Source organism: Rousettus aegyptiacus, unplaced genomic scaffold (assembly GCF_014176215.1).
Source record: "Rousettus aegyptiacus isolate mRouAeg1 unplaced genomic scaffold, mRouAeg1.p scaffold_m13_p_6, whole genome shotgun sequence".
Classification (NCBI taxonomy): Eukaryota; Metazoa; Chordata; class Mammalia; order Chiroptera; family Pteropodidae; genus Rousettus; species Rousettus aegyptiacus.
Window position 1 is genome coordinate 112,819,739 of NW_023416309.1, and position 26,542 is coordinate 112,846,280.

Here is a 26,542-nt window from a genome sequence, read left to right on the forward strand (position 1 = left end):
GGGTTCGCACACCCAAGGACGGCAGGAAGAAAAGGTGGAAACTCGTGTTTACACTTTTATCTCATTCCTTGAAAATTTCTGTTTCTATTGAATGTTTTATAATGTATATAATTTATTAGTATAGTAATCCCTGAATACGATTTATAAATATATATCCATTGGGAGTGCTCAGAGATTGTTTACTGTGGGCGATGCTATCATAAGATTTGGAGACACCCCCCAACCTGGCCACAGAGCAGACCTGCACTGGGGGCTTGTCTTCTACCTGCTGCGTGCCCCACAAACCTCCTGGAATGTCTTCTAAACACCTGAGACAGGGGAGACCCACGGACGGGCAGTCTTCAAGGGGCAGAGCCGGCATCTGAACCCCAGGCCCTTGGTTCCAGAGCCACACTGCTCAGCAGTGGTCCCCTAGCTTGACCTCAGCAGCTTGTGGGGCTCACCTGAATCTGGGTGACGGAGGGTCCGGCTGGCCTCTCAGCAAGATCCCTCACAGCCTCGCACTCTGACCCCGCAGCCCCACGTCAGGAAGAGCCGGGCTGTCCTCGGGAGAGCAGAAAGAGGCCCCTGGCCATGCCTGCTGCAGGAACGGACCTTCCACCCTCTCTGTACCCCCAGCTGGTCCAGCCTTGAGGGAGAGTGGGGGTGAAGATGATCCACCAGCAGGGGGCGGGGCCGGGGTGCCATCCGAGCCTGGGGCCAAGGTTCTGACGCCTGTGGAAGCTTCCCTTTTGAAGCCGCTGGCCCAAAGCTGCAGTGATTAAATCCACGGACTCAGCACTGGAGAATATCCAAGAAGCTGTCAGAAGCCGGCCCCGGGCCAGCGACTCAGGTGCGACTGACCCAGGCACAGCCAGCAGCCAGGCATGGAGGCTTCCTGCAGCCCCTGGGTGACTAACCTGCAGCAGGGTTGAGAACTGGTCTAAAGAATTATCAGAGGGAGGGGCAGGAGGAGCCCCAGGGCGTCTCCGCCAGGGGACGGGCACCTGGCTGGGTTCCAGGCCCAGGCGCAGTGTCTGGGCAGCTCTGGCCCAGTGCCCTCAGGCCAGAGGCTTCATATGGTCATTAAAGGCTTGGTCCTTCTCTCCCTCGCCCAGCGCCCAGCATCACAAGACCCATCAGGCTGTCAACACGTGGGGGCCCTATTCTGGGGCTGGCGCTGAGCCTACAAGGGAAAGGGAGCTCTGTGCTCCGTCTGGGCAGGACAACCAGCCTGGCGACAGGAAAGAGATGCAGAGATGCGTGGTAATAATTAGCGACTTAGGGCCAAAGTGTGGTTCCCGCCGACCTGCAGCATCAGCATCACCTGGGGGCTCATTAGAGATGCAGAGTCTCAGGCCCCAACCTGGACTGGATCAGAAACTCTAAGGGGGGGCCAGCGGCTGAGCCCCTGGGAGGGTGCCGAAGGGCGCCTCAGTGGGAGAAGCACTGCACAGAACCATCTGGGTCCTCTTCTTACGCCTCGCCTCGTGTCCTTCTGGGGGATGTTTACTGAGAACCAGCCAGGCGCCAGGCCAGCTCCCTCCCTGGGAGCTGGGAGGGAGCAGACAAGCTTGGAGGCCATGGGGAAGGCAGCAAACTCGCATCCCAAGCCCTGAGGGGTTCAGCCCTCGCTCCCTCCCCTCCCTCCAGATCCGTGAGCTCTGCTGCTGGCCACTGTCGGAGATATGCCCCCGTCTCCCGCGGCTAGGCCTTCTTCTGGTCTAGCTGGCACTGCGGCCAGGTCCCCTCGGGAACGACACGATGTACCCGAAGCATGAGGACGGGCCCCGCCCTCTCGGAGCTCAAGGGCAGTGCATGAGCATGGCCGCTGCTAGACCACACTCCTGGGCTGACCGGAGCCTCGCCCAGTCAGAGGTTTAATCTGGGGGCTGCCGAGCCCGGCGCTGGCCACCTAGCGGGCACCCGAAAGGTGGTCACGAACAAAGCGGCACGAGATGGGTGACAGTAGCTTTGCTGCCTGCTTCTCTAACCGGGGTTCAGTCCGCCGGTTCTCTGCCCGTGCGTCAGACCCCCCTCCCCCCACGGAGCCTCGGCAGGACCCTGTGCTCACACCAGGCCCACCCCAATCATCTAGGATGATGCCCCACCTCAAACTCGGCAGGTCAGCTAACTCAACCCCCGTAGCAGCTCACAGACGCAGGCCAGAGGTCGGGACGTGGACATGTTCTGTCCGGCAAGGCCGGGGGCCCGCAGCTCAGCAGTGGCGGCTCCAGGGCCCACACTCGCCCCCAGTTCGCTCTGGGCTGCTCTGGGCCCAGCCCTGGTCGCTGAGGCCGTGGGCGCGGGGGCCATGCCATCCCCCCCGCTGCAGGCACCTCCCCGGAGCATCCCAGGGGGCCCCGGGGGAGGCCCTCCCCTCCGAGGGAGCTTCTTGAGCCTGGGCAGAGGGCGCCCTGCCGGCAGAGGCATGGGGCTCCTGCTGCTGTCCCGTTTGGCCACACTGGGCGAGATCACCGGGGACACAGGGGAGGTGGCACCTGAGAACACAGACACCTCTGGAGGCACAGGACAGAGAGGAAAAGGCTCGGGATTCGGTCTCGGACCAGGCGCGCAGGGCGCATGGGACCATTATTGATCCACCTACAAAATGGGCTGATGATGTTAAATGGAGACTTGAAAAGCTTTTGTGAGCAAAGGTGCTTGGTAGGTCCCAGGGCCCTGTCTGGCCTCAGTGGGAGGCTCTCTGGGTGGTCTCTGGCTCCCCACGCCCTGTGCTCGCCCTCCCCCCTTTCCCAGCCACCAGCATCTTCTCCATGGAGCAGGAGGTAGGTGAGTAGCCCAGCACCCTGGAGGGAAAAAGACCCCCAGCTGGGGACCCTGCCATCAGAGCCCCATCCTCATGACCTTGGCTGCTGACGCAGGGGTGTCTGCTGGTGGACCCGTCCCCAACCCCTGCACTACCCTGTGGGAAGTGGAGGAGATAAGGCTGGGGGAGGGGGGCCTCCAGGGACATGGGTAATGAAGAGTGCCTGGCTTCCCGGGGGGCCATGCGTGTGTTGCATTCGGGGGTGCTGGTGAGGCGGGCCGGAGGACATGTCCCTGGGCAGGAGTGCCCCAATCACTCTACCCTAGATGTGGAAGGGAAGCCCCTCTCAGAGCCCCCCAGCTCTGCCGGGTGGGCGTTGCCCCAGAGAGGGCTGGGGGCGCTCTGGTGCCCCCAGAGTTCCAGCAGCGGAGGCTGCCTTGCCCTCAGAGGCGGGAGGAGGGCGCGAGGGCGGGCCCTCCCAGAACCCCTGGGTGGCTCGGAGCCAGGGGCAGGGGACCTTCCTGGCCAGCCTCCTCCCCTCGGCTTCGCCCCTGCAGCTCTCTGCTCCCCTCCCTTCTCCTGCCTTCTCCCCTGCCCCCACTTCCAGCCCTGTGACCCTTAAGGTCAAGGTGGCGGGTCACCTCCGCCTCTCCACGTCCAGTCCTAACAGGTACCTCCCCAGGTCACAGGGTCGAGGAGCTGGCATCCGCCTCCGTTCCTCTGAAGGGCGGGTCTCGCTCGAGTGCAGCACAGAGTGAACTGTCGTTTCCTCATTTGCTTTAAAAGCAAAACACATGGTTGCGTTTCTGCTAAAAAAAAAAAAAAAAAAAAAGAGGGGGCGAGAGCCGAGTGCCAGGCAGGCTCCCGGGAGTCAGGGAAGTGCCTGGGCAGGGCAGGGCAGGGCTCCCCGGGGCCCCACCTCGCTCAGGCTCTTGCTAACGAAAGTCCTGAGACCGGCTGGTGAAGCATTCATTCGTTCGTTCATTCATTCATTCATTCGTTTACTCAGCAAGCTGGCTGGAGCTGCTGGGTGCAGGCCTTGCTCTGGGTCCCCGCGAGGTGCAGAAAGGAGGCAAAGATGCCGGTCCTCATTTAGCTAACCTCCCGGGGGGGGGGGGGCGGGGGGCCGGTGACGATAAAATCGAGCGCCCTCTGCGGTGGGTATGCCGGCGTGTGAAAGCGAGCGGGGAGGGGGGGGGAGGCGGGGAGGGGGGAGGGGGCCGGGGACGCGAACACGGGTGGGGGTGGGGACGGAGGGCCGCGTTTACTGGGGAGTCGTCCCTGAGAGTGCAACCCCAAGCGAAGACGCTAGAGCAGGCGGTGCCTGGACGAGGGCCTGGAGCAAGGTGGGGGGCGCTGCGGGAGGCCGAGGGGCGTAGCGGGGGGAGGGGGGAGAGCCCTTACGCAGACACAGGATCTGATTTAGCCTTTGTGGGCGGTGGGAGGAGACACAGCGGGTCAAGGATAGAAGCCCAGAGCGCCTCGGGGGATTCCCAGATCTAGAGCAGAGGTGGGCGTCAGGCGGAGAGGTGGCAGGGACAGGGTCTGCAGGTCAGGCCAGCTGCACCTGCTGACGGCCGGCAGAGGGCGGGGCAGATGGAGGCGTGCGAGGTGCCCCCGAGGCTGCGGCCTGAGCCCCGGGATCCCGCGCAGCTGAACCGATTTCAGTGGGAGCGAGAAGCTGGGCGAACGATCCTGAAGATTCAGAGAGTGAAGACCACGATGCCGGGACGGTCGTTTGTGCGGTCCGAGATCCCCAAGAATCGTGGCCACCGTAGTGTGGAGAGGACGGTCACGTGCCACGTAATGACGGGGGGTGCGTCCTGGGAGGCGCCTCGCACGGCGACTCCGCCGCCGCGTGAGCATCGCTGAGGCGCAGACGCAAACCGGCCCGGTGCGGCTGCTCCGGCCTGCGCTGCGCACCGGCTGGGCGCGTGGCCGCACCGGGCAGCACGCGAGGCGCACGAGGCGCACGAGGCTGCTGGCGGCGACGCGGCTGCTGTCGATCGCGAGCGTTTTCTTTTCGGCAGCGGGGACAGTGCACCCTGAAGCAACGACACATCGCACAGCGTCGTGAACTCTCGAGACGGGACCATGGCGACTTGCTGCCGCCATCGGTCGCCACGAGCCGCCCCTCGCGCCCTCACGGCGGGCAGGGCAGGGGGCCTGCGACACCAGCGTCACCGCGCGATGCATTGTGCTGTGACAGAAAGACAGCCATGAGGTCACCAGGCAGCGGGGGCCTTTCCGCTCTGTGACAGCCTCGCGGGTCATGCTGCACACGCTGCCTGTCCTCGGCTGAACGGTGCTTAGCAGCACGCGACCGTGGTGGAAGCCGGGGGCGAGACTCTCCAAGACATGATGGCGTTTCTTGGAGATTGTGACCGGGAGTGGGCAGGGGGCGGGGGGGACATGCCTGCAGACATGAGGTTCAGGGCTGGTGTTTAGGGACAGAGGACGGAGGATGGTCCAGGAGGGTAGGCATGCCCGTCGTCCCAGGCCCCAGCCGGGGAGGCTGGGGTGCCCGCACCCCGAGACAGCTGCTGCTGTGGCCAGCGCCCTGGGGACGGGGCCCGTCTCCTCTGTGGGTGGCAGGTGAGATGCGGAGGGTGACGGGGACTTGGGGGCCCACCGAGCCTCTGTCCCAGAGGGCGTAGTGGGAGGGAGTCAGGGCTGGACAGGCTGACAGGTGACGCATAAAGGGGGCCGCGCAGGAGGGGCGTGAGGAGAGGATGGGGTGACCTGGGAACCAGGATGCCCCGTGGGGCCGCCGTGAACATCCGACGGCCTTCTCATTCAGAGCAGAGTACCTGGCTGCAAGACGGTGTGAACTAGCGTGCGCCCCTGAGAACGAGCCAAAGAACCTGCCCGGCCGCCCTCCGCTTGCTCCCACGGCCCCTCCGGGATTTCCCAGGGAGGTCCTGGACCATTTCGCACGACGCCTGTGGGCGATGCTGCGCTCGGGCGCCACGGCGGCCTCGCCGGAGCACTACGAACCGCACCGCGAACCGGGCGAGTAAACACGACTGACGCTTCTTCCCCCTTTGCTCTTGAGGCCAGAAGGTCAGTCAAGGCGTCAGCAGGTGGCTCCCTCAGGGGGCCCCCAGGGAGAAAGCGTCCCACGCTCCTCGCCTGGCTCTCTGCCCCTGCCCCACCCCACCCGCTGTCTGCACGTGGTCTGCATATGTGTGCCTGTCTCCGCTTGTTAGGGCCCACCCTGACCCAGTGTCGGGTGTTGGGGTACATGTGCCAAGACCGTGTCTCCAGATAAGGTCTCATTCACGGGACCCGGGGGTTCGGGCTTGAACATGTCTTTTCGGAGGACACGACTCAGCCCTCGAAAGGCGGGTTGCTGGTTCAGCATCAGGTCCCCGGGGCCCACCTCAGGTGGGATATGCCGGACTTCTGGGCTCGGGACTCGAACCTCCAGGCTGCCAGGTATCGCAGAGGCTGGGCGTGGACACGGGGCCTCCAAGCCGTGCCAGGCAGCAGCCCCGCCGCCCCGGGCCGGGCACGAGCCGTAAGCGCCTTCCTCCCTTCTTTAGCGACAGAAGGAGGCTCCGCACCGCAGCCCGGCCTCGGCTTGGCTCAGCTTCCAGTCCCAAGGGTGGCCTTGTTGTCATTTCGTCAAAAGCCGAGTGTGCCATCCCGACATCCGGATGTCCTGAAACACCTGAAGAACTTTAAACTGAACGACAGACCACTCCTCGTTGGTAGGCTGGGTGCACCCACCAAATCATCAAAAGGGAAAACCACGCCAGTCTTGTTAGAAGAAAAAGTGAATGCCCCACAGCACAGAGCACAAAAAATGACACACACACACACACACACGCACACACACATGCACACACACCCCACACTCGCCGCTCCTGTCTGTGAGCTTATGTAAATCGCGCTTCTATTAATGGCCATCCAGTGCGGGCCGGCTTTTTCCTTCCACTTTTATAAGTCAAGGGCATGTCCCTCCACGAAGGGAGCAATAAGGGGAGCATCGTCTTGCTTCTGCCCCAAACCCCTGCTTCCCCCGTAGAGGATTCTGGCCCCACCGAGAGCGGCTTTGGGGAGGGAGTCTGCCCTTCCGGGGCTGCCCAGCTGAGATTATCGGAGGCAGTTTGCAGAATGAGCCTCGGAGAGCAGCCTCAGTCAGAGATTCTGCATGAAAACCCGTTTGAAAAAAAAAAATAGTAAAAAAAATGGGGGTTCTCATGAAGCTTAGAAAGAAGCACAGATGAGAAAACACTTGTGGGGGACCGTGCAGCCCCGGGGCGGAGGAGGACGTCCGCCCCCGCGGGGCAGGGGCAGGTGCAGGGCGTCGGGGCCGCAGGCTCTCAGGCACCGCACCACCGACGCCGCGGGCTGGCCGGTTCTGTCCGGGGGGCCGTCGCGTCCCCTGCAGGCATTTTAGCGACATCCTGGCCTCTCCCCCACGAGGTACCCGGAGCACACCTGACTTGTGACGGCCAAAAACGTCTCCAGACACAAAGGTCTCCTGGAGGCAAAGTCGCCCCTGGGTGAGAACCGCTGGTCTAAAAAGAAATACGTTGAGTGTAAGGAACGTTGGGCTCCCACCGAATGGCTATGAAGACGTGACCGTCCAGGGTTCCGGTTCTCCGCTCGGTGAGCAGCTTTCTGGCAGACGTGTGGCTTGCAGAGCCAGCCGTGCCCGGCGGGCCACAGGCAGTGCCTGAGGTCTGTGATATTTAGATATTTAGGTTTCGTAGATGCTCCCCACCCCACCCCAGCTGAGCAAGCCCTGCCCCCCCCCCCACGCCAGCCTCGCAAACGCACCTGCTCTCTCCCTACCCCTCCTGATGGGGGACAGGAAGACCTCGGAGCTCTTTCCTGTGTCAAGACCAACTCCAGGATCTGCAGGCAGAACAGAAAGTCGCTCGCAAGCGGAGATGGGGTGGAGATGGTCGGGCCCCTGCTGGGGCGGCTGGGGAGTGGGTTTTGATCCTGGGTCTGGGGAGGGCAGAATTCTGGGTGCTGTGAGCGTACGGTCTCCTCCAAGGGCCTCCCCGTTCTTCTGAGGTCCTGCTCCCCGAAATGGCGTCTCTCTCTCTGGTTCAGCCCGGCCCCCCCAAGCCTGGGCTCCCTCCGCGTAGGCCTCTGGTGGGTCTAGGCCATGCCCTCTGCCTTCAGCCTGTCCCTTTACACCAGATATTGACTCCCCTGGGTGCTGGGTGCCGGCCGCCAGCCGCGTATCCCAGGTCCCGTGGTGAGTCTGACCCGAGGAGACCTCTGATCCGTGAGTGGACAGTCGCGTTCTTCCAGGCCACTGCCCAGGCTCAGGCCTGCCCACGGCGCCAGTCCCATCGGGTGCCAGGTCCACTGGTACCTCGCGTGCCCCCAGCCCTGTGCGGAACCCCTCAGCCCGGTGCGGCCTCGAGGTCGCCTGAACCATTTGCTCACAGGGAGACCCACTTTAGCGTGTTGCTGGACAGTAACGGCCCGGTTGTCGAAGCGAGTCGCGCCGCCGGCAAACAGTGACCTTCCGGTACCCCGCCACGGGCCGGGGTACGGCGACAAGCAGGAACGACGCCGCGGTGCCCCCAGCTCCTCCCGCCCTCACGCCCTTTTGTGTGTGTAGTGAATCCTGAGGGCGGAAGGGGTCTGAGCCCAGGAGGCGGGCTTCTTTCCGGCAGCTTCTTCTTCTTTTTCTTTCCTTTTTTCAAATTGGGGGCGATAGTCGCACGACAAAAATGGACTATTTTTAAGTGATAGTTCGGTGGCATTTGGGGCGTTCGCAATGTCCATCTAGTTCGAGAACATTTTCGTCACCACAAAGGGAAATCCCGCCTCCCAGTAAGCAACCGCCCCGCCCCGCACACCGATCGCTTGCTTTTCCGTGGATTTTCCCATCCCGGATGTCGCACACGCGTGAAATCCCACGACGTCTGGACTTCCGCCTCCTTTCGCTGAGCACGCTTCCCAAGCCTCACCCCTGTCGCAGCACTTGTCGGTGAACCCCACTCTTTTTTTATGGCGAAATACCAATTCCGTCCTGTGGCGGGGCGTATTTTATTTGTCCATTCGTCCTGGTGGACGCGGGAGTCACTCCCGCCTTTGGGCCGCCGTGACTAGCACTGCTGTGTGCGCTCGCGTGCGCATCGGTGGGAGTCCCTGTTTTTGATACTTCTGGTGCCCGTCTAGGAGTCGGGTTGTGGGGTCGCACGGCGAGGCGACTCGTGGTGTAACCTGAGGAACCGCCAAACCTGCGTTTTCTCACGGCTCCTGACGAACTGTGCTTTCCTTCTTCCTCCGCAGGCTGTATCGCCCCCTGAGTCCCCCCTGAAAGTCCTGGAGGTCTTCCCAAGAGGCCGCCTCTTTCTCCTAACTTGCCACTGGCCTGAGGCACCCCCACTCATCACCTGCTCCCTCTGGGGGAGCAGGGACATCGACGTTGCCAGGCGGTGAAGACCCAAGACCCAGCCTTCTTCAGCATCAGCGTCACGTGAGCTCAAGTCCAGGCCAGACCTGCTCACCTACTCCTGCCCGGTGGCCACCCCTGGGGCACGCACACGGCCAGTGCCCAGCCGTAGATGTACTGGGAGCTGTGGACCAGTGAGTGCATGGGGTGTGGGCCGGGGTGGGGACCGTGTGGGGGGCAGGGTCTAGAAGGTAAACAAAGCTCCTTGAAGCAGGGATTATGGGGGCTGGGCCAGGGGGGAGAAAGCAGGAGGGCTGGGACAGGACAGGTGACCCGCCTCCAGGGGCCACGCTCAGTCCCTCAGGGCCTGGTTACAGGCTGCTGTAGCTCCCGGCTGTTCCCCTGGGGCACAACCCCTGGCAGGGACCTGAGCGGCGGAAGGGAAGTTGACAAGAGCCTCAGGGAGGAAGCACAAGCCCCTGGGCGCTCCCCCCCCCCCCCCCCCCCGTGCTGAGCTCTGACCTCCAGCTGATAAAATAGTTCGATCTAGTTTAATCTTCACAGCAGCCGAGGGCGTGGTCCTGGGTCCAGCCTACAGAGGTGGAAGCTAAAGTTTTAGGAATTTAAGAACATGCCCCAGGCCACCCAGCTTGCAAGTGACAAAGAGAAGTTTCAAGTCCCACTCCACCGAGCTCCAAAACCTGTGCTCTTCTCATTTCTATCCTGCTCTTAACTCAGGTGTCCCTCCTGGTAGGAGGCGTGGGGGGTGGGCAGGAGGGAGGGAGGCCACTGGTGGGAGTGGGACCCCCTGGACCCGCACCTGGGAAGAGACAGCCCGGAGGAGCAGAGCCCGGAGTCTAGAGCATTACGGGTCGGGGTTCCAATGTTGACACTTCACAGGGTGTGGGTTCTTGGGCAAGTCACTCAACCTCTCTGACCCCGGGTTGCTTCATCTCTGAAACAGAGATAATGGTGTGACCCCAGGACGGTGGAACAGGTTCAAGGTGAACTCCTAGGTGGTAAGGCTTGGACCAGGGGTGGTGGCTGTAACTCAGAGGTAAGGCCGCCTAGAGCATTAGCCTGAAGGCCCTGAGGAGTTCTAGAATCTAGACTCTTCTAGGGGACACTTCTTGTCCCAAAGGAGGATGTTTTCCAGTAGGAGAGTTGACCCTGATAGAACGTAAACGGGATTGCCAGAAAAATTGTGCATAGGATCTACTCATACTAAACTATCACTCATTGTTTACATGCAATTCGAATTTACCTAGGCGTCCTGTGTTCTTATTTGCTAAGTCCGGCAACCCCGCATGTAGTACGTGTGAGAAAAATCTAATGAGAAGTTGTGTGGTACACACCGCAAGGAGCGTAGAAGCCGCCCAGACGTGGGGCGGAGGGAGCAGGCAATCCAGAAGGCTCCCTGGAAGAGAGGGCAATCACTGCTGGGTCTCCGGGTTCCTTGCTCTGTAACAAGGGGACTTGCTGGGGAGAGGGTGTTCGCTCCCGGCCGTGCCCGTGCTTCCCCGTCCCACCCTGCCAGAGCCCGTGTCGCCGCTGCAAGCTGACTTCACCCTGCTGGACAGGGGGCCAGGCCCCACAGTTGAGATGTCCTCCCAGGCACCTGTGGGCAGCGCCCCCCATCACCTGCAGCCTGGTCAGAAAGGACGGGCACGTCCACGTGCAGCAGAGACCACGCCGCGGGCAGCCCGCCAGCTTCTCCGTCCCACTGACCCAGGCGTCGGACTGGTTCCGGTGCCGGGCCGATAATGGGTCAGTGTCCAGAGCGGCCCCTTCACGCTCATGCCCCCAGGCGAGAGGGCCCCTGGGTTTCCGCAGGTAGCCAGCACTCCTGGGCAGGTGGGCGGGAGGTGGAAGAGCCCCACCTGGCCACTGCCAAGGGCAGGGAAGGGCGTCCCTAGGGCCATGCCCACCCCGGCCCTACCTCAGGGAAGGGCAGGCCAGACACACCCTCATCTCTCAGCCTCCACGCTGGCCGGCAGCCTTTACAGCCATCACAGCTGTCACCTGTGGGCCGCTGGCCAGACGCCAGACGGCACACACCAGGTGGGAAACTGGTGCCACAGGTGGGGGAGGAGCGCAGACGCACTGGGGCCCTGGCCGGAAGCAGTGGGCGGGGCTGCCAAAGCAAGGGCCCCGTCACTTACACACGACTTGCAGGAGCTGAAGGGCCTACTGTGTGCCAAGTGCCTGCTGAGGGCTTGGTGCGTCATGGCTTTATGTGACCCTGTCCGCTGCCGCAGCCGTCCAGCCCTGCAACAGTCAGCCGGCCTCTGGGTGGGGCGTGCTCCTGTGTCCTTTATGAGACTGAGGAGGGACACTGGGCTGGGGGACGATGCCTCTGGGGACCAGGGCGAATCAGGGGCTTCTGCCCTCGATAGGAACCACATAGGCTGGCGTTCCCCGGCTGGTGACAGGAAGCGGGGGCCAGACATCCCGGGGTCCCCTCTCCAAGGCCACCACCTCACCGACTTGTAAAGTGACCAGCGCCGTTGTGGTGTCCGACTGCCGGCACCGCAGGCCCTGTGCTCCGCCGGCCTGGCCCACGGAGGCGGTGCAGTCGCCTCGGCCGCGCCGACTTCTTCCCTCCCTCGGTTCCGAAGCCCCTGCCGTCCCCGGGTGCAGCCTCTTCAGCGGGCATCGGCGGGGGACGTGCCCTTGGCAGTCTCCTCGTCCCACCTCGGGGTCCCTGCCCCTACAGTCTCTGTCCTTCCCAAGGGCCGGACTCATAGACAAGCCATGTCACCTCTCTGAGCCTCAGTTTCCCCTTCTATAAAATGGGGTTCATGACCCGGTTCCCACTTGCAATGTGGCCAGGGGCCAGCGCTTGCCTACTCGGTGATTCAGTGCCCCTCTTCGTTTAGTGGGGTGAGTAAGGCCCAGGCCCCTCCTCTGGCCCAGGGCGTGGATGACCTTGGCACCATAAAAGTCCTAGAAGCCGTGGGAGGTCGCCTAACCTGGACTCTCACCTCCTTTGTCATGAAGGTTGTGACAAGATACAAGCTCAGAAGAAACCCCCCCACCGCCCTACGGAGAGCCCCGTCCTTGCCTGCCACAGAAGGACCCACCACTGGAATGAAGAACAAAGCTGCCAGCCTGAGCCCCGGTGTTCTGCGATTTTGGGGATGTGGGAAAGGGGGGTGCGGTCTCTAGGTCGGAGGGGCCCCTGTGCAGGCCCCATCCTCGCCCCTCAGCGGCTTGTCACCATTCATCCGGGTCTGGGAAGAAGGTGAGGGGTAGGCTGTGAAAAGGCCAGCTGCACCCCTACCCAGGAACCCCCCCATCTGCTCCCTGCTTCCCAGGAGTGGTCCCCCATCTCCTGGTGCCCCCGTTTCCCGGCTCCACCCCTTGGCCCCCGATGATCCAGCTCAGGAAAGGACTCCACCCCAGCTGGCCAGCACCCCCTCATTAACCTTACCTCCCTAGCAAAGGGTGTCTGGAATTCCCCCCTCAGCCGGTGGTCCCCGGAGAAGGCGCCCCCACCTCTCCACAGAGCCTTTCCTGTTCAGACGCTCTGAACCTGCTGGAGGAAAGGACTGGATTAAACTCTGCCCCCTGCCTGTCACCCCGAGACTTCCTTTCTGTCTGCGCACCATTTTGGAGCCTGGAAGTCTGGTCACACAGCCCTTCGCGGCCTTGGGGCCTGCAGGGCCTGACCCAGCTCTGGAAGAATCAGGGGTGGGGCGGTGGTCTCAACCCCACCCCAGGCTTAGCTGGGGAGGGGGGGCGGGGAGGAGGAAAGAATGACAGGCCAGGCAGGGAGGATGTCCAGGCTGTGGCCTGGGGTTTGGAGTGGAATGCGGAGGCGGAGTGGGCTGCATCTGAGGCAGGGTCCTGAACAGGTGACGCCCAGACGGGCGTCTCGGAGGGGCTTCCTGGAGGAGGAGGCGGCGGGAGTGCAAGGGAAAAGGGCATGTGGAGCCCCCGCGTCTCTCTCTCCCGGAGGACTCTCTGGCCCCTTTGGGGTTGCGCCGCGCCAGCACAGCGACAAACGAGTCTCCCGCCGAGAGGGGGCTGGACAGTGAGCGCTCGCCGGCTGGACGGGTGTCTGCCGCTGGCCCCGCCGTCGGGGCGTCCCGCCTCGCGCCCGCACTTTGCCCTCGGTCCCTAGAGCCGCGCTGGCCCCGCCCCGGGGCGGGGCCAAGGGCGGACCCGCCCGGCAGGCTCCTAGGCGGTCCGCGGCGGCGGCGGCGACGGCGACAGCGACATGGAGAGCGGGGCCTACGGCGCGGCCAAGGCCGGCGGCTCCTTCGACCTGCGGCGCTTCCTGGCGCAGCCGCAGGTGGTGGCGCGCGCCGTGTGCTTGGTGAGTCGACGGGGGCGCCGGGGCCGCGGGGACCCGACTCCGCCCCAGGCCCCGCGGGGGCCCGCGAGCCAGCCAGCGCGACAGGTGGCGGCGGCCGAGGGCCGGGGAGTGGGGCGGCGCGCGCAGGGCCGGCACGCGGGGTCGGGCCCCGCCACCCCCCACTCCCCGGGCCCCGCCGCCCCCGCCCCACCCTGGGCTCGAGCGCCACCCGCCTCCCGGCCTGGGCGCCGGGCGGCCGGGAGGTGCCGCGGGGGGCAGGCCCGTCTCCCTGCCGGTAGTGAGAGTAGCTTGCGGAAGCTCCGGGACAGGTGACCGGCACGCCGCGACTCCAGCCTGGGGAATTCACCGGGCGGGTGCTTTCCGAAGCCATGTGGGGTGCGGGGGGAGCGGCGGCCTGGCGCCCTGAAACGGGGTCTTTTTTTCCACTCAGGAGCGGCCCGCAGGTCTGCTTCCCCTCTAGGGATCAGGTGACCCTGGGATGCACCTCTCCCCATGAGCCGGGGGATCCCTCCAACACTAGGTTATTGGGGCGGAAAGGCCGGGGGCGCCCCGGGTTCCTGGACAGCTGGCATCCCGAGCTGGACAAGGTGGGGAGGCAGCAGGCCAGGCCTGCAGTGCCCACACCACACCTGCCTGGGACCGGAGCCTTCCGGGGTTCCCTGGTGGCGCCCATCCCCTCCCTGCCTGATGTCGGGGTCCCACCCCAGCAGCAGATGTCCCGTGTGTCGGGATGGCAGTGCCAGGAGCCGGGCCTGGCACACTGCTCCCAGCATCCCTGAATTCCGGCTTCATCTCCAGGGGGGTGGGGCTTGTGGCTGCCAGCTCCGGAGCCTGTTGAGAGGCGGGTGCAGGCAGGATGGGCCGCCAGGGGCGAGGCCTGGGCCTGTCCCAGAGGGAGCCAGGTGTCCAGAAAGGCCTACACCTGCCGACTCGGGGCGCGGATGGGCGGTGGCCTTCAAGTTCGTAGGGGTAGGCCAGGTGACAGGAGGCTCTTCCCGAGGGCTTGGTGCCCCTCCTGGAGTTCTGGCTGGCACACCTCCCCCACCCCCTCCCCAGGACCAAGACTCGGAGTGCAGAGCTGTGCCCACGGGCCTGCTTGCTGGTCAGACTAGCCTGGAGCATCCTGTGGGCAGCACCCAGGGGCCATGAGCCGGCAGGGGCGAGGGTGGGGGTGGAGGGGAGTAGACTGGGGTTTCCTCAGAGGGGAGGGGCCAGAAGTCCTCGCAGGAAGAAAGCTGGCCAAACTAGGGAGGCCAACCTTAAGAAGAGTTGGAGGGGTTGGGAGATGGGGGTCTTTCCACTGAGAGCACTGGTATGGCTTTCCCAAGGGGGGGGGTCTCCCATCCCTGGGGCGTCAGGCAGGGCTCGTGTGCTGCAGAGGTGACCCAGGTGAAATGTGGTCAGAGTGGGACTCCAGGCCCGAGTTTCTGTGAGCTGTGTTTGAAACTCACTGGCAGTGGGGATGGGCAGGTGGCCTTTGACCCCGTCACAAACGTCACCCCCCCAGGCAGGCCCCGCCCAGGAGATCCCCCAGTGTCTCTCCACATCCGCAGGTCAGGAATCCCCAGCCACAACCCCTTGTGATGGAGGACGGCCCGGGAGGAGGGGGAAGTGAGAATGGAGGGGCCAGCCTTCGATGCCGCCCTCCGCCAGGGGCACGGCGGCGGTGGGCGTGGCCAGGCCACCCCCCCCCACCCCCGCTTCGCGGGCCGCCGTGGGGTTCGGCCGCGCTGAGCCCCCCGCCCTCTGCCGCCAGGTCTTCGCCTTGATAGTGTTCTCGTGCATCTTCGGCGAGGGCTACAGCAACACGCACAGCTCCCAGCAGAAGTACTGCGTGTTCAACCGCAACGAGGACGCCTGCCGCTACGGCGGCGCCATCGGGGTGCTGGCCTTCATGGCCTGCGCCGCCTTCCTCGTGGTCGACGTCTACTTTCCCCAGATCAGCAACGCCACTGACCGCAAGTACCTGGTCATCAGCGATCTGCTCTTCTCAGGTACCTGCCAGGCGCAGCGTGCTCCGGTCTCAGGAGCAGGGGCTGTTCCCAGAAGCTGTAGGGGTCTGTGATCTCGGGGCTTCGGCGCCCTGGGGAGGGGCCCGGGGCAGTGCCGGGTCGCAGCCCTGCTCGAGCAGACAGGCCTGTGCACAGGGCCCTGACGCGTGAGACCCGCTGGTGCCGAGGGACGAGTGACGGGGTGGCGTCCACCCCCCCCCCCCCCCCCGCCCCGCCCCCCCCAGGCTCCTGCATCAGCGCCCTTTACTCTCCTGGAGGCTTCTGGGAGGTCCCGCCCGCCTCCTCCCGGGCCAACCCTGCCCTCCCCGGCCTCTCCCCAGCTCTCTGGACCTTCCTGTGGTTCGTGGGTTTCTGCTTCCTCACCAACCAGTGGGTGGCCACCCAGTCTCAGGACGTGCTGGTGGGAGCCGACTCGGCCCGCGCCGCCATCACCTTCAGCTTCTTTTCCATCTTCTCGTGGGTAGGTGGCCGGGCGGCCAGGGGCCTGGTGTCTTTGGGGGCGGGCGAGCGGGCGCTCCGGTGAAGGGCGGCGAAAGAACCCAGCCTCGGGCTCCCCGCAGGGCGTGCTGGCGTCGCTGGCCCACCAGCGCTACAAGGCCGGGGTGGACGACTTCATCCAGAACTACGCGGACCCCACCCCGGACCCCAGCACGGCCTACACGTCCTACCCCGGCCCGCCTGTGGACACCTACCAACAGCCGCCTTTCAGCCAGAACGCCGAGCCCGCCGAGGGCTACCAGCCGCCCCCCGTGTACTAAGCTGCCGTGGGGACGGTGAGGGGCGCAGGGAGGGTGCCTGGGGGCCACCCCTCTGGGGGACCGCCCCCCCCCAGGCTCGCCTCCGGGCGCTGCTGGGCCTGGCGTCCTGCGCAGGGCCTCCCAGAGCGCATGCGCCTTCCGGAGCGCTCCAGCCACCCGCGCACCGCACCCCGACCCTCCTGCCCTCCTTGAGGGCACGTTTTAGGAGGGGTTTTTAGCCAAAGGTTTGTCGTTGCTTGTAATGGTCCCCAGCCCTGCCCAGAGTGGCTCAAAGTGCCTGACTGTGCTGTTCTGACAAGTGCCTTAGCTTCTCCCCAGCCGGAAGGAGCCGGGCCCAGTCCAGGCCTTAGAGCCGCAGTGACTTGGGGTTCTCTGCCAAAGATGAGCCAGGGACCTTCCGCCTGCCCTGCTGCCAGCACAGGGCTGGGGCTCCCCTCCTCCCCACTCAGGTTCATTTCCAACCCCCGCCCTCGGTGGTACCCCAGCCTCCCCCCACCCCCAGAGTGGCAGCTCATGCTCACCACTGGTGTCTGCTGGCCTTGGATCCGGGGCCACCACCCTGTGCCAGTGCCTCTGGGCCGCCATCACAGCCATGGGACAGGGCTGGCGCCCGCCGCAAGGGACACTGGGCAGTACTTCATGCTCGGTGCTCCCGCCCCTGGCTGCAGGGAGGGTCTCTGCCTGATGACACCCAGCTTTATGTAAATAAATATCCCGCCACCGTTAGGAGGTGTGGTGTGCACCCACAGCCCCAGGCTGTTCTGAATGGTTCGAAAGCTTTGGGGAGACACACAACACTCCTGGATTCTGTTAGATTGGTTTGGAGATGGAATAAATGTTTTTCTCACTCATGAATCTCCGCCGTTGTTTGTTGGGCCTCAGCCCAGGCGGGGGGGGGGGGCGGGTTGGAGGGGATCCTCTCCTGGGGGACACCCTCGGAGTGGCATTAGGGAACTGCACTTTGAAGTGTGGCAGCAGGCGGCCTCCCCCGCAGGGTCCCGCTCCTCCAGTGCCCTCTGTCAGCATCTTAAAATAGCAACCGTGCTCAGCATGTAAACAAGCCGGGTTTCCTGGGCTGCCGTGCCCTGCTCCGGTTTTGGTGGGGGCACCTGGGAGCCGACCTCTGAATGCCCCTTCCTGTTACCCTTCCCACCCCCTCAAAAGGGGCCAGGGCCTCTGGAACTCGTCCTGGGACAGGGCCAGAAGCAGGCTTGGCCACCCAGACCTCAGGGGAGCGAGCCCGTCCCCACAAGAGGCCAGGGCCCCCGAAGCAGGTCCCAGCTTCCCCTTTTGAGCAACGACAGGGAGCTATCAAACAGGCCCTAATTGTTTCAAAAGCCTGAGTGATAACGAATGTGAATGACAGTTTCCCCACAGCGGTGCCACATCCAGTACCGGCCCTGTCTGCACGGGGCCCACCCTCAGCCCAGGCCCGCCCCCACCCCGGGGTTCCTGCCTCCATGTGAGCTGCCTGAGGCACAGCTGAGCGCGCTTTCTTGGCTCCTGAACTGTCTCCGCTTCACAAACAAAACCTGACCTCGCAGCCCCAGCTGGCAGCACTGGCCACGACCTCCTCGTCTTTCCAGGCCGGGGCCCAGGCCCGTTCCGGTCCGACGTCCGCCCAGACTGAAGAGCCAGGGGGCGTTCCACCCAGCACGTGTCTCACAGGCATTTCTCAGTTAAAAAGCCTGGTGCCGAGAGAGCAGTGGCGTAGAAAAGGATCCGGGAAGCCGTCCCCGAGTCACGGGGGACACGTCACGTCAGGGCCCACGGTGCGGCCCCGGGGGATTCCAGGCACTCAGAGGGACAGGCGCTCCTGCCGACCGGTGCATTTTAATGTCAGGTATTAATTTCACTCTCTACAAGAACCAGGGACCCTGCCCCCAGCCCCCCTAAAAGACTAGCACACCCCCGGGGTCTGAGCCCCTGCAGGTGTCACCCTCATGAGAGAAGCTGTCATTCTCGAGAAAGTGGTCACCAGGGCAGGAAGAGCTTTCAGTCTGGAGGGAAGCGAAAGGGCACCAGTCTGGCCGCCCTCCGCCTAGGAGCCTGTCCCAGGCCAAGGGACGGAGTCCTCCGTGCGGAGTGAGGCTCCGCGCTGAGCCGGAGGTGCTGCCGCCTGAACTTCCCAGTGAGAAGCGAAACTCAACAGCGAAAGCCACAGAGGGGGAAGGAGCCAGCAGGGCTGACGCGGCCGCGGCGTGCGGCCTGCCCCACAGCTCAAAGGAGAAGGAGCGGCGTCCGCAGTGGCCGGCTCCAGACCGGGGTGGTCCTGAGTGGACTGGCAGCTGGGAAGGGAACTGAGAGAGGCTGGTGGGCAGGTAGGGAGAGAAATGGGGTGGCATCCCGCCCGCGGGGCAGGGCCCTGCGATGGCAGAAAGTTCCGCACACCCAGGACTTCCTCCTCCGACAGGCCGCAGGGCGCGCGGGGGGCAGGCGTTGCCGGGGCCTCACTTCGGGGGGCTGTACTGCAGGATCCGATGTGCAGCGAGGGGCTTCCGGGCCCCCGCGGCCTCCCCGAGCTTCGCCTCGCCAGGCTTCCCCGGCGCCGGCCAGTTCTCCTTGTCCTCTCTGCTGTCCGGCCTGGCGGGCTGACCCGAGGCCTTGTGGAAGTAGCAGAGGCGGCACACGGCGTGGTATTTGTCAGCTCCTCCGATCACCTCGACCTGGCCGGGGCGACACACAGGGCCTGGGCTGAGTGGGCGCCGCGCCCCCAGGCCGCCCCACCCCGGGGGACGTCGGGCGGCAGCTACCTCCTTCTCCATGCCCAGCCGCTTGGTGTAGGCGGCTTCGCGGAAGCACTCCATGCACACGGCCGTCAGCTTCACCACGCTCTCCGCCAGGGGCACCAGGTTCAGGATGGCCCCAAAAGCCTGCAGTCCCGGCAAAGACAGCAGGGGCGCACTCAGCGGGCACACTTGCCGTCCCGCCCAGTGACACCCCGTGCTGCAGGGGGCACCCACTCAGGGATGGACTCACTCCTGGGCAAACCGGGAAGCCGGGTCATCCGGGGGCACGGCACCGAGATGGAGGAGGCTCCGGCTCGGCCCCATGCCTGCCCAGGCCCTTCCTCCCTCCGGACCCCATCCCAAGGCCTGGACCAGACGCCTTACCTTCCTCTGGAAGGTTCCATCCAGTGCAGCCACAATCACGGTCTTCCCAGCGTTGGCCATGGCCTCGCTGAACTCTACAATGTCAGGGAACTGGGAAGGGTGAGCAGAGAGACTGAGCGTCCACGCCGAGCAGCTCCCAGGGGCCGAGCGGGGAACTCCAGCACCCGGATCGGCCTAGAGCACGAACAGGGACCCTCCCCCCAGCCCCCCCACTGGAGCCAGTGTTCACACTGCAGTCACACACGCTCAGGCCCGAGGGCTGCCCGGGGCTAGGACCCTGCTCTCGCTAGACCCATTAGCTGTGTGACCCTGGCAATGACCTCCTGTTCTTGAGCCTAAGTGGCCAGAAAGGCCTTGGTGTTGTTTGAGGATTAAAGGCACTGAGTTTATTGCGTATTCGGCTGACAGGCGAGGCGGGTGGGGGGGTGGGGGGGCTCCCTGAGTGTTCCCCATTTTATTTGTCAGCACAATGTGCAGTGCGGTGCAGGCCACGGCATGGCCTTCCAAATACAGCGCCTACTGAAAAGTCACTTACTCGGTAAACCGGATTTTATTTCAAGCGGCCCAGGGCAAAGCTGCTACTTAAATGAGCCATTTGGTGCATTTTCATTGGTCAATCATATGGCCTTTGGTCAATGGCGTCTTTCTCTCTAGATGTCGGTCTCTGGGTTGGCTGAAGTGGCTCTGGGCCAAGGGCCTCTCTCCAAGCCGCCATCAGGGGTAAGGACAGAGCCACCCAGGCAGGTCCCGAACGTCCACTGGCGACCACGTTAGTGCTGTGTTACGGGTTGAACTGTGTCCCCTCCCACCCCCAAAATTCATGTTGAAACCCTAACCCCCGATATCTCAGAACGTGACATATGGAGATAGGGTCTTTGCAGAGGCCCGTAGGGCGGGTCCCAATCCAGTGACCGGGGTCCTCATCTGACGGGACGTTTGGACAGAGACCTGCACCTGGTCCTCGGTCATGGCTTCGGCCCGCACCTGCCCGCACAGGCACAGCTGGTACCTCGACTTCCAAGTCCTCAGTGGACTCCGGGCTTTCTCGGCAGACGAGGAGGTCAGAGGCCCCCAGGCAGGCGGTCACCTCCGCCATCGCCTGGCCAGGAGCTGCCTGGCTCAGGACGCGCAGCGACGGGCGCGGGCCGCGCTTCGGGGCACACACGCCGGGCGCAGGCGAGTCCGCCGGGGGCCGGAGCGAGGGATGCGGCAGAGAAAAGCGCTCGCGCACGAGCCGTGACGGACTCGATGAGACGCCCGACAAAACTCAGAGGCAAAAGCACAGGGGCCAGACAGACAGATCTCTGCGGCTCGCGGCCCGGCGGCCACGTCGGTCAGATAAAGGACAAGCCAAGACAGTGGGCGTGACTCACAGCAGCGGAAATGGATGCGCGCGGCTAGTAAACACGGAGAGAGATGTCCGCCGAGGGAGCAGCGACCGAGAGACGCCGTGCGGGCCCCCTGCCGCCCCCTCGGCTGCCCCTCCCCCCCGCCCCAGGGGCTTCTGCAGAGGCCAAGCCGGCCCACCGCCTCGGTGGTGTCCCGCTGAACACGCGAGGCCACTCTGTGACCGCGCGGGGTCAAGACCAAAACACGACCGCTCCACGGCCACATGTCTGAGCAGAGACAGAACGCGAAGGAAGAACCAACCCCCTTCCCCTGGCCACCGGGAGTGCGGGGTGAGTGTCCTCCTGGCCCACTCTCCCTAGGGAAAAGCCCGAAGACCACTTCCCCTCCCGAGGGCACTGAGTCGAGGTAAACCAACCCCCTAACGCCTCCCCCCAAGAATGACTCCACACAAGCCCCAATCCTGACACTAAGTCCTCTCCGGCCCCTCACGGGACACCCCTGGTTCCCGCGGTGTGTTCGGACCGGACCTGATCGGCTCGGGGGCCGTTCCTGGGGGCCATTCCTGGTGGTCTCGGGCTAGAGGACATGGACAGTGGTCACCTACGAACTTTCATGTGTCGTCTTAACTTCTAGGTCACACGTTACTACTTGTGTAGTAAAACAGATAAAGCATGAAAAAGTTTTTAAATCACGACTTCCGCTACCGCCTAGCCATTAAGCGACAGGCGGGGGTGACCACTGCGAGGCTGGCACGCCCTGCCGCCGGGGCGCCCACCTGCCACCGGCACCCTCGGCTTGCAGCTGGGGTCTTCAGGGGCCATGTCCCCAGATGCCAGTGCCATCCGCAAAGCAACACGAGCGCCTCATCCTCAGTCATGAAGCGCAGGCGGCCCGACTCCAGGAAGGCATGTTGGGGACCCCGAAGGGTCCGCGCCCCCGGAGGGGTGGGAGACCCGCCAGCCTCGAGACATGAGAACAAGGCGTGAGGCTGTGACAGAGCACCCAGTAGGGCATCACAAACCCAGCGCCTGGTTCTGCCCTGGGGACCTGGGTGGGCAGAGACCGCTAACCGAATAAACAAAAAATTATTTAATTTCCAATTCCCTCTTCCTCCAGGGCAGAGCTAGACTAACTGGACAGCGAATACACTTCCAGCCCGGCTCACGAAGTCCCCACACGAGGGGCCCCTCCACGGTTCCCCATCGCCGCCCCTGGAGCAGCCGCCCCGGCCTGCCCCAGAAGCCACGTGTGCAGACGGGGGGCCTCGTCGGCAGGCCTCCCCACGCTGCCTCGGAACAAGCTCCTGTCCCGTTCGGCTGCTGGAATTAGGGGTTTGTGACAGCAGCTCACGCACCACCTCCTGGCACCGGGCGGAGGCAGCCGCTCCGGGAGGGAGCAGCTGCTTCGTTCATTCACATGCACTCGGCGGAAACAAAAAGATCCAAAGCACAGGAGAGAAACGGAGGCCGCCGGACGGCCCGCCTGGTCTGCAGAGCTGGAAGCAGAGTGAGCTGGAAAGACGCTCAGCCCAGATTTCAGAACGACAAGGGGAGGAGCAGCGGCACTGAAAAGGACAGTGGCGAGTCGTGCGGGCCAGAGGAGCAGACGCCGGGGGAGAAGAGCTGGAAACCCCAGAAACAGAGAACAGTCACGGAAACCAGGCACCCGGCGGGGCCCCTCACAGGGAGCGGCGGGGTGCCGGTGGCTTCGGCCTCCCCGCCAGAGACGAAGGCCTGAGTGCTCCCGTCTGGAAGGCATACCGAACAGACAGGACGGATTTAAACGAAACCTCTCGGGACACGCTGCTCTGAGACCGAAGGGGTCGCCGACCCGGGCAGGCGGCCTGACCAGCGGCCCTCGGGGGGCGGCCGGGGCGCCGAGGCTCTTCCAAAGCACAGGAAAACGGGCAGCCCACCTACCGTTTGCTACCCAGCTTAACCCAGAGAGCAGAACAGAGACGAAACAGGGGGCCGGTCAGGGGAGCCCGTGGGAAGGACGGCGCCAGGACAAGCCAACTCACAAACTGCCCTTCGTCGATGCCTATGACCGTCACGCCCAGGGCCTCCTGGGGCACGTCCCGGAGCAGGCAGGCCGACAGCGCCTCCATGGTGTTCCTGCGGGGAAGGCCAGCGGGTGAGCAAGGGACAGCAGCCGCCAGGGTGCAGGGGCCCGAGCACCGGCCCCCTCCCGGCGACGCAGGCTGCCCCGTGTGCTCAAGGGCTTTGAGGAGCTGGCGCCCTGGGAAGGCCTTTGAGGGGCCACCGTAAAGTTCTCCTCTGCTTCTGTTCAACGGTGGGCCGGGATGGACAGGGCGACCTCAGGCACAGCAGCCAGGGCTTACGGTCCTCTTAGGAAGCCAACAAAATGTTCTAATTTCGTTAAAAATCAGGAGAATAAGTATAATTCAGCCTGCATTGTATCTGTCTTCATATCGAAGTAATCATAAAATACTATGTTTTTCTTTTTGTGGAGGGAGGGGCCTACGACGGCAAAGCGCCAACAAGGTCCCGGGCAGAGCTAAGCCTGGGACCTCAACAGCCACGCAGTGACGGGAAGAACTTCCTCCATTCGGCCCCTCCGACCAATTAAAAGATTTCTCCAAGATCACAGCGCTGTGAGCGGGCACAGCCAGAATCCGAGCCCGCTGTCACACTGCTATCTCGTGTCCTACCCGGCGGTCTGAAAGCCAAAGGCCACGTGTGGGAACGTCCTATGCATTAAACGACAGGCTGGACCCCACCCTGCCCCCCCCCCGCTGGCCACAGCCTTTTGGAAGAGGAAGGCTGCTTTGTCCTCTGTCTTTCTAAACAGTTTCTATGTTTTTCTACAATGTTTTCTTCTGTTTCTATTTTTGCTTACTCCTCTGAGCTGGCCTTGGAGGAGCTGGTAGTTTCCTGACCACTCAGCAGTTTGCAGCTGTATTTATAAAAAATGAAATACTTTACGACCACAGCTGGGTTCTTATCTTGCCATCGCCGGACTATTTCATGCATTAACTCCCTCTCCCCTCCCAAAACAGAAAAGCAGCGGGCGGGCAGGGAGCAAGCCGGTTACGGCTTCAGCAAGGGCAGCGTCTCGGGAGCTTTGTCACTCCTGCTGAGCACTCAGTCACGGTCCCTGGCCCCACGGCTCCCCACAGCTCGTGTTGGACGGGATTTGTGGCACGTGGCCAGAACCCTGCTCTGACGGACACAGAACTTGGGATCACTGCACTGCGTTGCCTCCTCTGCTCTCCCCGTCCTCCTGATGTGTCCTGATGTGTCCCCGTCCTGTGCAGTGGACACCACGTTTCAGGGACGAGGAAGCAAACTGGGAGGCGTGCGCAGACCTGCATCGGACGGCACAGCCTGGAACGTGACTCTAGTTCCCAACACCTGGCTGGCTGCAAGTCCCCGGCACCGTCCACCCCACCGCCTGCCCGGCTCCAGGCCCCCCGCACCCCCACCCCGAAGCCGTGAGCCCCGCATGTGGCACGGCATGGCTTCGCTGCTGGCGGCCCAGGTGGACAAGCCCGGAGGACTAAGAGAGCCAGTTCGCGACCTCCGCACAGCTGTGAACGCCGGAGCAGGGCTGCTCCGCACAGGGGGTGACCGGTGCCTTGCAGGACCCTCGGCAGCATCCCTGGCCCCCACCCGCCTGATGCCAGAAGCATGCACCCCCACCTCCAGCTGTGAAAACCACAAACTCCAGACATTGCCAAATGGACTGTGGGGGGCGAAATCGCGCTGGCGAAGATCCACCCGTGTGGAGTCCAGCAGAAGGCCACGTGCTGGGCAAGCTGGCCACGCGGCCCGTAAGGTCTGCTGAGCCGAAAGTGCAGTACCAGGCATCCCCCTGATGGCCCCGCGCCACGAAAGGGCTCCGACGGCTGGGTGGACTCGGAAGAGGTGCCCGGACAGGAGGGGCAGGGACTGACCGGTCGTGTGTGCAGAAGCTGTCCCCGTATCGCGTGTCTTTGGCATATTTGATCATCAGGCACTTGTACTGGGCGATCTGGAAGCGTCGGAGCCGTCTCATCAGCTCCGTGCTGCAAGGCGAGAGGGGGCGGGCGCACCCATCAGCCGGAGCCAGGCCGCCCACGCCTTCCAGGGCACGCAGAGACCCCACCAACGGACAGACGGGAAGAGCAGAGTATGGAAAAGGCCAGTGAGGACGAGCGGGACGCCCTGAGAGGTCAGTTGAGACCTGAGAGGGGCTTAAACAAGTGCCCTGTGCCACTGGGGGCCTGGCGGCAGAGAAGGCGCTCAGGTGGTCTGGAGGGGTTTCTCGGGGACATGGGGGCCTGCGTAGAGGCAAAGGCTACACGCAAAGGAGAGGGCCCCAAAGTAATCTCTTCCCAGAGTTCTTTTCTTCACAGACTGAAGTGACTTCACAAAACCTTTTTTGTGCAGCTAAAGCACTTTGCCTCTAGGTCCAAGAGCCCCACCCTGGGCCTCACCCTTGTGGGCCGGGGGAGTTACCGAGGGGCTCGCTGGCGCCACCTCGTGGAGAGCGGTTCTATCACTTAGGGGAGCAAAGACGCCCGGCCTGACTCCTCCATGTGGAATGTAGTTTTCCCGGCCGGCCGACTAAGGAAAGTCGCACAGGAAGGAGGCACACAGTCACAGGAAGAAGCAAAGGGCCTGGCCCGCAGGGGACGCATTTTCAAAAGACTGGGGCGCCACCTACCGAGGGAGGGGCTAAACCGTAAGCAGCTGTGACCAGCTCGGGAAGGCGCGTTCCTTGAGCGCCTCCTTCCAGGACCGGATTGCGGGGAGGGGGGGCACGCAGGGCGGGAACGCAAGGTCTGGCAGTGGGGGCTGTCCTGAAGGGGGGCTCTGAGAGGGGCGCAGGAGAGGGGGACGAGGTCGGGGCGGAGGTGGAGGTGGAGGTGCAGATGGAGGAGAAAGTGGTCCCAGACCATCTTCCCCGCCCAGCGAGGCCATTACCTTTTTCCTGAGAACATGGGTCCGAGGATCACCTGGGAAAGAAGAAGAGGTCACTTCGGGGCCCGCTGCTCACGAACGCTGGGGCACGAGCCACGACCCCGACCCGGATCCCGCATGCAGGGACCCGGCCCCGGCGCCCGCACCTGGATCTGCCCCCGGGTCTTGCTGGGGGAGCCGGGCAGCACCGTGGGCAGGTTGACGCAGCTCATGGCACCTCCGAGAACCTCTGGGACAAAAACCTCACCCTCACCCGCACCCGCAGCTCCCAAAGCTCGCGCCGGTTCCCGCGCGCCCGCTTTTACCTCGCGCGCGCTGGCCAATCGGGAGCCGGCGCCACCGTCCCTCGGTCAATCACCGCGCAGCCGCGCAGTCGGCGGGAGATTTCTCTCCGGCCCCGCCCCCTGGTGGGTGCACCCGGCTCGAGTCCCCGGGGCCGCGCCGGTGGGCAGGGCCTTCCGGGCGGGGCCTGGCTCGAGCCCTCTGCAAGTACGCGGGGGTTTCGCGTATCTGGTTGTAGACAGCGGGGTGGATGCGCCCCCCGGTGAGGGTGGCCAGGCCGAGGCTCCCTGGAAGAAGATGTCTAAAGAGGTAGGAGGATTGCGGAGAGAGGCTGGGGCCGCGGACTGTAGCTTAGGGATTAGGTGGAATTCCTAAGAACGAAATTTAGAAACGCTCTACTGTAGTCGTCTTTGAGCGCCTACTGTGTGCCAGCTCCCGAAGGCTTTAGCGCCGCAGTGTCACCGCAGGCAGGTTTTGGTGAGCCTGATTTTAAGGGTAGAGAAAATTGAAGCCCCGGCTACATTAATATACGTAAACCCACAGGTGTTGGGGCCGAAGTCCCCACCTGCGTCCGAGGTTATGCCAGACGCCGAAGGATGCAGAAAGGCTGGTGTTTACTTAGGGGTGGTTATGAGGGTTAGAAACAACGTCCGGCAAGCACT

At 63.9% G+C, this 26,542-nt stretch overlaps 4 protein-coding genes across 5 annotated transcripts; 2 read left to right on the forward strand and 2 right to left on the reverse strand.

The window, feature by feature from the left end:
* Positions 1-6,570: 6,570 nt before the first annotated feature.
* On the reverse strand, positions 6,571-13,171 carry LOC107510030. The gene is made up of 7 exons (XM_036223059.1): positions 12,728-13,171; positions 12,553-12,654; positions 12,203-12,352; positions 10,384-11,441; positions 9,642-9,711; positions 7,538-9,303; positions 6,571-7,440 (listed from the first exon to the last, which is right to left on the reverse strand). Exons 6-7 carry the CDS (start codon positions 8,151-8,153, stop codon positions 7,151-7,153), a joined length of 906 nt encoding a protein of 301 aa, XP_036078952.1. The 5' UTR covers positions 8,154-9,303; positions 9,642-9,711; positions 10,384-11,441; positions 12,203-12,352; positions 12,553-12,654; positions 12,728-13,171; the 3' UTR covers positions 6,571-7,150.
* On the forward strand, positions 8,617-10,956 carry CUNH17orf99 (chromosome unknown C17orf99 homolog). The gene is given in 6 exon segments (XM_036223361.1): positions 8,617-8,711; positions 8,903-8,909; positions 9,017-9,257; positions 9,260-9,313; positions 10,657-10,748; positions 10,750-10,956. Coding segments are annotated over 6 exon segments (696 nt in total).
* A 116-nt stretch (positions 13,172-13,287) lies between the features above and the next one.
* On the forward strand, positions 13,288-17,065 carry SYNGR2 (synaptogyrin 2). Of its 2 annotated transcripts, none has more exons than XM_016143230.2 (4): positions 13,288-13,440; positions 15,197-15,434; positions 15,773-15,912; positions 16,013-17,065. In XM_016143230.2, the coding sequence occupies exons 1-4, from the start codon at positions 13,342-13,344 to the stop codon at positions 16,208-16,210; spliced, it is 675 nt and encodes a 224-aa protein (XP_015998716.1). In that variant the 5' UTR covers positions 13,288-13,341; the 3' UTR covers positions 16,211-17,065. The 2 variants fall into 2 exon arrangements, with proteins under 2 accessions (XP_015998716.1, XP_036078951.1); XM_036223058.1 differs by lacking the exon at positions 13,288-13,440 and adding an exon at positions 13,748-14,409.
* Positions 17,066-18,023: 958 nt separating this feature from the next.
* On the reverse strand, positions 18,024-25,899 carry TK1 (thymidine kinase 1). Its single transcript, XM_016143229.2, has 7 exons — positions 25,745-25,899; positions 25,602-25,633; positions 24,590-24,700; positions 22,694-22,787; positions 19,324-19,413; positions 18,964-19,083; positions 18,024-18,876 (listed from the first exon to the last, which is right to left on the reverse strand). The coding sequence occupies exons 1-7, from the start codon at positions 25,808-25,810 to the stop codon at positions 18,661-18,663; spliced, it is 729 nt and encodes a 242-aa protein (XP_015998715.1). The 5' UTR covers positions 25,811-25,899; the 3' UTR covers positions 18,024-18,660.
* Between the last annotated feature and the right edge of the window lie 643 nt (positions 25,900-26,542).

What these genes read in the sequence shown, in the direction of transcription:
- TK1 (XM_016143229.2), bottom strand. Translation starts at nt 25,810, where the DNA reads ATGAGCTGCGTCAACCTGCCCACGGTGCTGCCCGGCTCCCCCAGCAAG. An exon ending in CCCATGTTCTCAGGAAAAAG is followed by an intron (nt 24,701 to 25,601) that starts GTAATGGCCTCG and finishes CTCGCCTTGCAG; the next exon opens with CACGGAGCTGATGAGACGGC. An exon ending in GCATCGACGAAGGGCAGTTT is followed by an intron (nt 19,414 to 22,693) that starts GTGAGTTGGCTT and finishes CACCCTTCCCAG; the next exon opens with TTCCCTGACATTGTAGAGTT.
- LOC107510030 (XM_036223059.1), bottom strand. Translation starts at nt 8,153, where the DNA reads ATGGTTCAGGCGACCTCGAGGCCGCACCGGGCTGAGGGGTTCCGCACA. An exon ending in GAGGGGTAGGGAGAGAGCAG is followed by an intron (nt 7,441 to 7,537) that starts GTGCGTTTGCGA and finishes TAAATATCACAG; the next exon opens with ACCTCAGGCACTGCCTGTGG.
- SYNGR2 (XM_036223058.1), top strand. Translation starts at nt 13,933, where the DNA reads ATGAGCCGGGGGATCCCTCCAACACTAGGTTATTGGGGCGGAAAGGCC. An exon ending in CAGCGATCTGCTCTTCTCAG is followed by an intron (nt 15,435 to 15,772) that starts GTACCTGCCAGG and finishes GCCTCTCCCCAG; the next exon opens with CTCTCTGGACCTTCCTGTGG. An exon ending in TCTTTTCCATCTTCTCGTGG is followed by an intron (nt 15,913 to 16,012) that starts GTAGGTGGCCGG and finishes GGCTCCCCGCAG; the next exon opens with GGCGTGCTGGCGTCGCTGGC.